This window comes from Alosa alosa, chromosome 19, assembly GCF_017589495.1.
Source record: "Alosa alosa isolate M-15738 ecotype Scorff River chromosome 19, AALO_Geno_1.1, whole genome shotgun sequence".
Classification (NCBI taxonomy): Eukaryota; Metazoa; Chordata; class Actinopteri; order Clupeiformes; family Clupeidae; genus Alosa; species Alosa alosa.
In genome coordinates, this window is record NC_063207.1 from 19,192,591 (window position 1) to 19,201,860 (window position 9,270).

General features: G+C 43.7%; 1 protein-coding gene across 1 annotated transcript; it reads right to left on the minus strand.

Annotated features, from left to right (window-relative positions):
* Positions 1-4,287: 4,287 nt before the first annotated feature.
* Positions 4,288-8,882, minus strand: tmem151bb (transmembrane protein 151Bb). The gene is made up of 2 exons (XM_048227990.1): positions 8,169-8,882; positions 4,288-7,396 (listed from the first exon to the last, which is right to left on the minus strand). The coding sequence occupies exons 1-2, from the start codon at positions 8,253-8,255 to the stop codon at positions 5,990-5,992; spliced, it is 1,494 nt and encodes a 497-aa protein (XP_048083947.1). The 5' UTR covers positions 8,256-8,882; the 3' UTR covers positions 4,288-5,989.
* Between the last annotated feature and the right edge of the window lie 388 nt (positions 8,883-9,270).

The following is a 9,270-nucleotide window of genomic DNA, read 5'->3' on the forward strand; positions in this document are numbered from 1 at the left end:
GATGTTCGCGGTAAATTACAGTCCTTGTAGGAAGCGTCCATTGTTTTTTCCAACCCACTTTTAACTTCCAACAAAATTACGCCTCACTGCAACGATGCGCCATCTAGTGGACAAACGACTACTTCTCGCCAATACTGAAAATGCAGCCATGATGATGATGATGATGAATGTTTATTTTGGCTTTCTTTTAATCTTACTGAATTTGTAATTATGTATCGGCCGTTCTAATACCGATAGTATGTGGGTGCCTGTGTGTGTGCATGTGTATATGTGTGCACCGCCATTTACAGGTCAATGAGTGTAGTCACTAAATGTACACATAACCTAATATTTTTAGACCCCCCCATGGATGAAATTCTACGAAACTTGGCATACCCCCAGAGAATGCCAGGTCAATCATACACATAAAATTTGGTGCAGTTCTGAACATCTTAACTGAAGATAGGGGCGATTAAAGCAGAATAATATTGCATTTTCATTTTTACCGGGGTGGGGTGCAAATCACAAATGAGTGATGATGAGCCAGGTTGATGTGGGCCCTTGAGACCAACATACCATAAAAGATTCTTCATCCTCAGTGCCACGGTTCAGGTAGTTATTTAGGAAAAACTGTTTTTTTTTGGAGGTTCAGGGGCCCAGCACGGGGGGGGGATTGGTGGTGGTCCCGGGTATCAATGACCAAAAATTCAGGGAGCAGATGACGGGAAAAATTATTGAATTGTGTGCATGTGTGCGTGTACAAATTTATGTTTATGTGTGTGGGTGTGTGTGTGTGTGTGTGTATGTGCGTGCTTGTGTGTTTGCCTGCGTATGTGTGTTTGTGCATGTGCATGCATGCGTACATATGTCTACTATGTGAGTATGTGTCATAATGCATGATTACTGTAAATGTATGTGTGTGTGCGTGTGTATCTGTTTATGCACATGTGTGCACATGGAATGGGTTAACATGACCCCTGGAGGCAAACATACGGAAAAAATTGGTCATCCTAGGCCCTACAGTTCTCAAGATATTCACAGAAAACTGTGTCTGCCCTACCCTCCTTTCGGGGGGTCCAGTCCAGCGGGGGGGCTACAGATCAAAACGAAAAACGATGGTTCCATGCTATCCATGTGGGGTTACATGCCCACCAAGTTTCGTGTACCCCGGTCTTTCAGTGTCCCGGGAATCATTGACTAAAAATTTGGGCATGAAAAAAAAAAAAAAAAAAAAAAATCTGACTAAACCTATATGACCGCCCGGCTTCTTGGGCGGTCATAATAATTAACTTCTCAGATGAGGATTAATTTGGGGAGTCATGTCATTCTGACCATTTTAAGCCTGTTTTCTGTATAAAAGGCATGTAAGATTATTTTCATGGGTTATCTTGCACATATTATTTGTTAACCATCTATATATATATGTCAAATGTAAAATAATTGTGATTGTAAGTTCTAGGAATAAAGTTTTTCTTTTTTACCAAACTGTTAATTGTATGGTTGATTTGTGTGGTAAACAGAATAGTAAAATAGTAGTAGAGACTGTTCAAACGGATGTATGTATGTATACAGTAAAATGTGTTTGAAACAAAAGTTAATCGTAAAATCAACATAAATGTTAGCGTAAATGTAGAGATGGTTAAACTGTATTTATTACGGTAAAATTTTGGCAACCCAATTTTTTTGGTGAGGGTAACAGGCCTAACATGAATCCAGGGGACACCGTGCCAACCATGGGCGGATTATGAACTTTCGGGCCCCTGGGTCCAGATGTATTAAGGGCAGGGATGGATTACTGCACGGGCCTACCAGGCCCAGGGGCCCAAGGGGTCAGGGGGCCCTGAAGCCCAAGCCATTGCATGGAATCATTGCCTCAATATCAACAAATCAGGATATAGGCTATGAATCTGATTGAATTTAGTATTGGCCATCCCCAAAATGCACCAGAATACAGGAAATCACATCAAACGAATAAAAAAAATTTCGGGGGGAGGACCCCCAACCCCCCCCCCTCTCACATATGCGACAATTAGTGGGGGGCCCTTAATACATCTGGGCCCAGGGGCCTGAAAGTTCATAATCCGCCCATTATTAAAGTGAAAAAAGTGAAATATTTCACAAAGTCAAATATTTCACTTTGGATGTAACGAATCTTGATTATATGTAAGTTTCACATTTTGAAATCAATTACAGGAAAAATGTACTTTTCCATGATATTCTGATTTTATCCTTTGCCTCTCTGATTGCCTGTAGATCTTACACTGAAAGTCTCCCAAGGCTCCAACACTATTAGCAGACCAATTTAATGTCATTCCTCACTGCAAGATCAAATTTTATTAGAGAGTCGACTGAGAAGTTTCACATGACAGCCCATCCTCTCATAATTTAATACAATATCTACAGTTCCCGTCACTTAAGAAAACACATTTTGTATCCAGCTGAACATTTACGATATAGTATTGTTACACCCACCTTTACAGTATGTGGCCCTTTAGGGGGTGCACAAAAACCCACCACTGACCCCAAATCCTAATAAATAACAATAACACCTTTTAAAATACCCAACCAGTGGGATTTATTACATCAAGATAAACCATAACACTATATAGACATGACACAAAGTCCAAATCAAAAGACGAGACAAAATCACAGGCTGAGAGGCAGCAAGACCGCCAACAGTCCCCACACAAAAGCCTCTCCAGGAACAGGATCCTCAAGCCATTTTAACTCCTAATCAATCAGCTGGCCAGGTGCTCCCAATCAAGGCAATTATCTGCCTGACCTGAGCAGAGGTAGAGAGGGGAGAGGACAGGGACAAACAGCACTGGGAACACATGCAGCCGTAACAGTATGTTTGTATGTTTTGTATGCTGTGAACATTATTTCATAAAAGTGGACCAACTTGGGTTGTGAGGGTGGGTGAGTAGGATTTTCATTCTCTGTTATTCTCTGTTATTTTTGTTTTAGGCTACTTTATTTCTGTTGGTTTTGTATGCCTGTATGTCTTGTAAAGCAAATATAAAACTGGACATGTTTAAATTTGCTTTGTAATGCTTTGTAACATGGTGATGTCCTAATAAAACAAAAACAATTAACAAAAAAAGAAAACAAAAGTAAGGACTGATCACTTACAGTATATAATAATGCGGACTGTGGCATTCTGGGAAATACAATAGAATTGAAAAAGCTGTCAAAAAGATTTTCTTTTACTGTGACATTACCAAAGATAATGAATGCGTAGCAAGATGGGTCGTCCTAGTTCATGTCTATGAGGGCAAAGTGGAGTTCAGTCAGAGACGGGCTCTGGTTCAGTTCCCGCCTGCACAGGGGCATGTCACTGACGTATGACTTACGTTTGAACGCCTCGGTTCCACGCTAGACAAGCCGGAGTACAAAATAAACTTGGTGTACACCTTAATTAATGTTGATTTTCTCCCGACTGGAGGGTCATACTATCACAACATTCTACTGAAATAGGGAGGAGGGTTTGGAGATCATGATACCGTGTCCGAAATGTGCATCCATTGCTCAGAAAAATAAGGCTTTGACAAATTCTGGGAAATTCTTGGATTCTGCCATAGACCTCAATGTTAAAAAGAGAGCCCGATCACTGCATAAATGTGCGGGGGAGTGTACTGCTACCCTATTTGCATAAATTTCCAGGGACAGGAAATGGCCTCTCATGAAGTATCTTCGTAATCAACCATCTTTGACATTACCTTACACTCTCCTTACTCTCTCCTTACTCTCTCCTCCTTCGTACACATGTAGATGCTGCCACCTACTGGTCCAACACCACATTGGAACGACTGATATTATACAGTAGCCTGCTTCTGGGGTGCGAGTTTGACAGCTAATTTTGCCAACCATGTATGCACACTGTGGCCAGAGCGAAGTCAGACTCACAAAGAGGGCAGAGTCAGGCCGAAGTTAATTAATGAAATATTGATAGATAGATCAGAATTTAACACTGGTTGCGTGTGATTGGTTTATTCAATTTCACTTGACCATTTCAGAGTCCCCACCTTGATGTAGCTTCCCCACTACCTATATCGCCGCTGAACTTGGGCCCCTGAAATGCAGACATTGTTTTCCAGGGTTAGATGTTTGCATGTAGAATCTCAAGATCACAAGTTCCTTACTGAAGACTATAAGTAATGCAAGTCAGATTCAGCTAATGGCAGTTCTCCACCTTGACGTGTTGGATCTGTTGGAACTGTTTTGATGGAGGCAACATGCATTAAATGGACATGCACTCTGTGCAAGTAGTCAATATTCAATCAAAGTACTCTTATTTTAAGTAGTTTACATCGCTTTATTCTTTTTATGTTAAATGACACAATCCATTATGGAACATTATCATGGCAATAATTGCTTTCCCTTTTTTATGATCTCATCTTGTATTATTCACAATACTGCACCAATATATATGTATGCTTTGCAACATTTGCACTGTGTGTGCTACATAAAGGCAACAGTGTGATGGTGGTGAAACCTTTTTTTGCTGAGTTGTGATCTTGTGTATAGGCAGTATAAAAGTGGTTTACATGATAAAAAGGTCATATTTTCAACAACCACCTTGGAGGCTGAGCAGGCAGATGATGATGGTCAACGTCTTTGGGCTGCCCACAATGAATCATATGTGGACTTTTCGTATCATTCACAGTTCCTCCATATATTTCACAATTTGGTCAGATTACAAATACCTTTCGGTCTACATTCAGCTTGCGCATTTTAGCACATCTTCTGACAATGCCTATTGTCATGAAACATCCGTATGCTTTTCGGGTTACCACAACACTTTTAGCTTTTGCCATTTACAAAACTTACAACAGTCTGACATTTCTTTTCTAAAACCATATGTACAGTACACTTGTATTATAGATATAAGCAGAGGTTAATTGTTGCATAGCCAGTTGCATGTTTTCACCTTCAGAGATATAGAGGGTATATGGTGGTCACATATAGTAACTTACGATGAACAACACATGTATGCTAGTACAAGTGTATTACCAATTTACAACACATTATAAAATACACACAATACATTTGCTGAACATATTTGCTATCACAGGCATCCCAATGCCACTGTAACCAAACACTGTTTTTACTCATTTGGTTACATGTACATTGGGAATATATATTTGTATGTCCATTTCTTTCAAATGTTGATTGACTTAATGGTGCATTATAAAGAATGCCGCATATCATTGCTAAGACGCAGGTACTGTACATTTTGATAACAGCGTCAAGCATTCCCAGTGTCTACATGGAATATGACAAATCGCAGTAAATCTTGGAAAGTTGCTCAAAGTCTTATAAAATATGACAGTCGCTCAGATTGGACACTTAAGTGCAAAATTTCTGTGGTAGGCCTACTACCACCTGTCCATTAAAATAAAGACCCAAGGTAAAAACTTGGAGTCCTGTGCACCCAGGAGTATTTTCAGTCCAGCCCATAAATGTGATTGTTTAGACAAAGAAACATGTCTATGAACCGAGGATCTTTTGAAAGCTCAGTTTCTACTTATTACTTCTGTGTGATGACAGTGACCGTGTGTGCTCTAAGCGTTTACTTACATTTTGCCAAAATTTTGATTGCTAGTATTGTCTCAATATTTGCAATATATACTTAAACTTAAGTATTTGAAATGTGCAAGTAGGCGGTTTGAGACACAGTCAGTGGCTGTGCTGTACTCACATTATTGCTATGACGGTGAGAATAATGCCATAATTGCTGAGCTATGTACAAAACAGAGACACTTTCCACACACAAAAGTCAAGTGTTATATTTCAGGCTTCTTTTAGCAGTGTATCCAGTCCCCACGCACTGTGGCCTTGGGGAAACCACTGCATACCATCCAACGCAGAGCTATTTGGTTCCTGAGTGACAGGAGATTGAGATGAAAACTCCATGACGCTGAGGTGAAGTGTGTATTTTGTATATGTGTAAAGTTCTGCTCCACCTCCCCCGTCCCTGGTTGCGACTGGCTGGTTTCTCCGATCCTTTTCAGAGTGACGTCTCGACACAGGAACCATTGCGGTGGAAGGAGCGGTGGTTGGGGCAGCTCTCGTTGCAGTGCACGATCAGCACGGGGAAGTAGAGCGCGTCCTGGTAGGGCGGAGGGTCCTCCTCGTTGGGTGGCAGGCGCGGGCCCGCCAGGCAGTGCGTGTTCTCGCTGGGGCTCTCGGGCTCGTCCAGGCTGCCGCTGCGCCACATGCAGCTGCGTCGCGAGCCGTACAGGCGGCCCAGAGAGAAGCGGCTACCGCTGAACGGGAGCCGCGGGCTGCCACCGTTGCAGATGCTGAGCGCGCTCCGCGAGAACACAGAGGAACTGCTGATGGCGCGGTGGCATCGCTCGCAGTTCTGACGACCGAAGCCGCCCGAACGCTGCGCCAGGTCCATTAGCCCGGCCTCTGAGTAGCTGGGCACAAGCTGCTGGTTGGAGCGGATGTGCCACTCCAGTTCGGTGCTGTCGATGGTGTTGACCCGCGGTATGCGGCGGCAGTACGGCCGGTCCTCGCACGGCGTGACAGGCAGGTAGTCGGCGCCGAACAACTTCTCCACCCGATAGTGCGCATAGGCGGTGCGGTACTCCGTCAGAACGCGTAGCGGCCAGGACAGAGTCAGAAAAGCTGTCGCCCAGAAGATGTAGTTGGAGACGTACCAGGGATGGTGGTCCGGATCCGAGAACGAGATGACAAACTCTCTGAAGTCCACGTTCTTCAGATGCATCCCCTCGCGGGCCTCCATGTAGTCGTCCAGCCCTTCGTTGTCAGTGAAGAAGCGCGCCCGCTGGGTCAGGTAGGAGTTCTCCGACTCCACATTGGCAAAGCTGAAGCATTTGGTGAAGCGCAGCTTGGTCAGGGCGGCCTTCTCCAAGCCGGCCAGTTGCTTGGAGATGTCCTTCACGCCGCAGTGACCGTAGTCAAACTCTGCCTCAGCCACGTGCGTGTTGACCCGCTCGTGGTACACCTGTGTGGTGGTGTAGGCGTCCCCGTTGCGGTAACGTGTTACCTGCCGCGTCCGACGTACATAGTGATAGCTGATGGCTTTCCACCAGATGCAAGGCTTGGCCTGCTGCATGCGCTGAATCCGCTCGTACACGCCCTCCACGTCCACCTTGTATTGCATTTCATTCCGGGCGTGGCAGTGCCAGCACTCCACCAGGTAGACCACGTAGAGCATAGTCAAGAAGGCCAGTGGGATGTAGATGTACCCGTCCGAGCAGGGGCTGTCGTGGTACATCATGGACTTCCCTTTGAAGGCACTGTCGAAGGTGAGGCGGGTCACCTTGGTGACGTGGCACCACACCAACGCCCCCATGCAGCCGTACATGAGCATGGAGAGCAGTAGGCATTTCCAGAACACCTCCCGGCACAGTGACTTGGTCAGCGACTGCTTCAGAGGCCTCTGCTGTAAGGCCAAATATTGGAGCAGAGAGAACATAACAGTTTAAATTATACCATGGAACAAAAAGGGAAAGCTCTATCATGTTGCAATGAAAGTAATAAATGGAAGGGGTGGATTGTGTTTGGCCGATTATTAGAATAAGGCAAATTAATACAGCCTTTGGACCTATGCACCTTCTCTTCAGCTACTTCAAGGAACAAATTAATTTCAGAGATTTTCTCACACACACCCGCCAATCTCCCCATGATGATTCTGTGCTTACACTGACTTCTTCAGCTCAACTGGATAATTATGTTTATTCAAACTTTTAAAGATAAAGTTGCTACTAAGAACTTAGAAGGCCTTTAGCTAAAATTAATGGGGTGGGCAACAGCAACCCGATTCAAATCACTCCTCCATTCACATTCTTCAAGCGCCATACTTTGGTGACTCTGTGTGGTCATATGTGGTTTGTGCACGTGCAACACTGTATGGTGTAGTAATAAACAACTGGGATGTTAGACACATTGCCAACGAGGAGCTCTTTCTGTCAGCCTGTCCAGTAAGCTATGCTCGGTATCCGAGTTCCCCACTAATTTGGTTAGGATGTGTTCATGCAACGCAATCGAAATACACATACATATTTTACCTCTTGTCTGTATCGTAAAACATTATCTCTCTCTCACACACACACACACACCTCTGAATATAAGCTAATAGATGCTCGGGTTTCACAGAACATGCGTTATCCTCAATTCTGAAGAATACGTTTTATATTATAACAGTGGCCTAATACCTCCTCTCTGGGGGTGTCCGTCTCATCCTCGAAAACAGTGGTGGTACTGCTCTCACTGGCAGTCGCAGCCGATGCTGGAGGGGACATGGTCTTGTAAGTGGTAGCCTATAATGAGGCGTGGATCACTTCAGATAAACGCCGCGTATCGCCCTTGTAGCCTACCACTGACCAACGTAACGGATATTACAAAGCTATCTGCACAATTAGTGAATTTAGTAGCCTATGTTATCGAAATGGTACAGACGTCTCGCTTCACACCCATACACAGTAGAAGCAACCAATGACAGTATTCATAGGGATGAGTGGAACTGCCATCCTTTAGCCTGGTGCTAAATATCCTCAAGATGAAAAGTCGCGTTGAAGATGGCAGGTGCAGATCAAATTAACATTGCAAAACCGCAAACCAGACAGAGATAAGTAGCCTACGGACTGATTCTATAATAGCGAATAGGCTATTAGCGTAAATGATCGTCGATATAGCCTGAAATCTAATTGAAGCGCCATATCCCTTTGAGGAAAAAAGGAGGTGTTCTTACCAATAAGGTAATCTTAAAGGCTACGTACCGACTATGTACACAAATTAGGCTAATCGCAACTCGTAGCAGTCAGACAATTAGAAATTACTTTCAGCTTGCAAAACGGCATTCTTAAAGCCATAAGCCAAGTGTTCTTCCTTTGTTGGCCGCATACTCGAGGTGGGGAACGTAACCTTGGTGCTGCATTTTATAGCCAACAAGCTGTCCTCTGGCAGATGTCGTCAATTTAGCAGATTCAGCATAATATTGGCTACTGAAGCCTACCATTACACATCTTGTAAGCATTTAAAATACGACAACATATGCCAAGTCAATTTAATTACATTGCAATAATTAGCTTATAGTCTAAATCCAACAAAATGTTTCTTCAAGTAGATGAGTTAAGCTTATAGTGAAGTGCAACATTCTTGATCTCATTCTCAGCTATATAAATCAAACACAAGGCAGTGCACTTAAAGGTGCACTAAACGCCCACACACACACACTTGTGGTGTCTTATAGTAATTGAGAAGCTCAGGTATAGGCTACAAATGCATCTCACCATAAACATTAGGCTACTGATGCGC

Coding starts and splice junctions, on each gene's coding strand:
- tmem151bb (XM_048227990.1), bottom strand. CDS start 8,255: ATGTCCCCTCCAGCATCGGCTGCGACTGCCAGTGAGAGCAGTACCACC. Junction 7,397..8,168: donor CGGACACCCCCAGAGAGGAG/GTATTAGGCCAC, acceptor TTGGCCTTACAG/CAGAGGCCTCTGAAGCAGTC.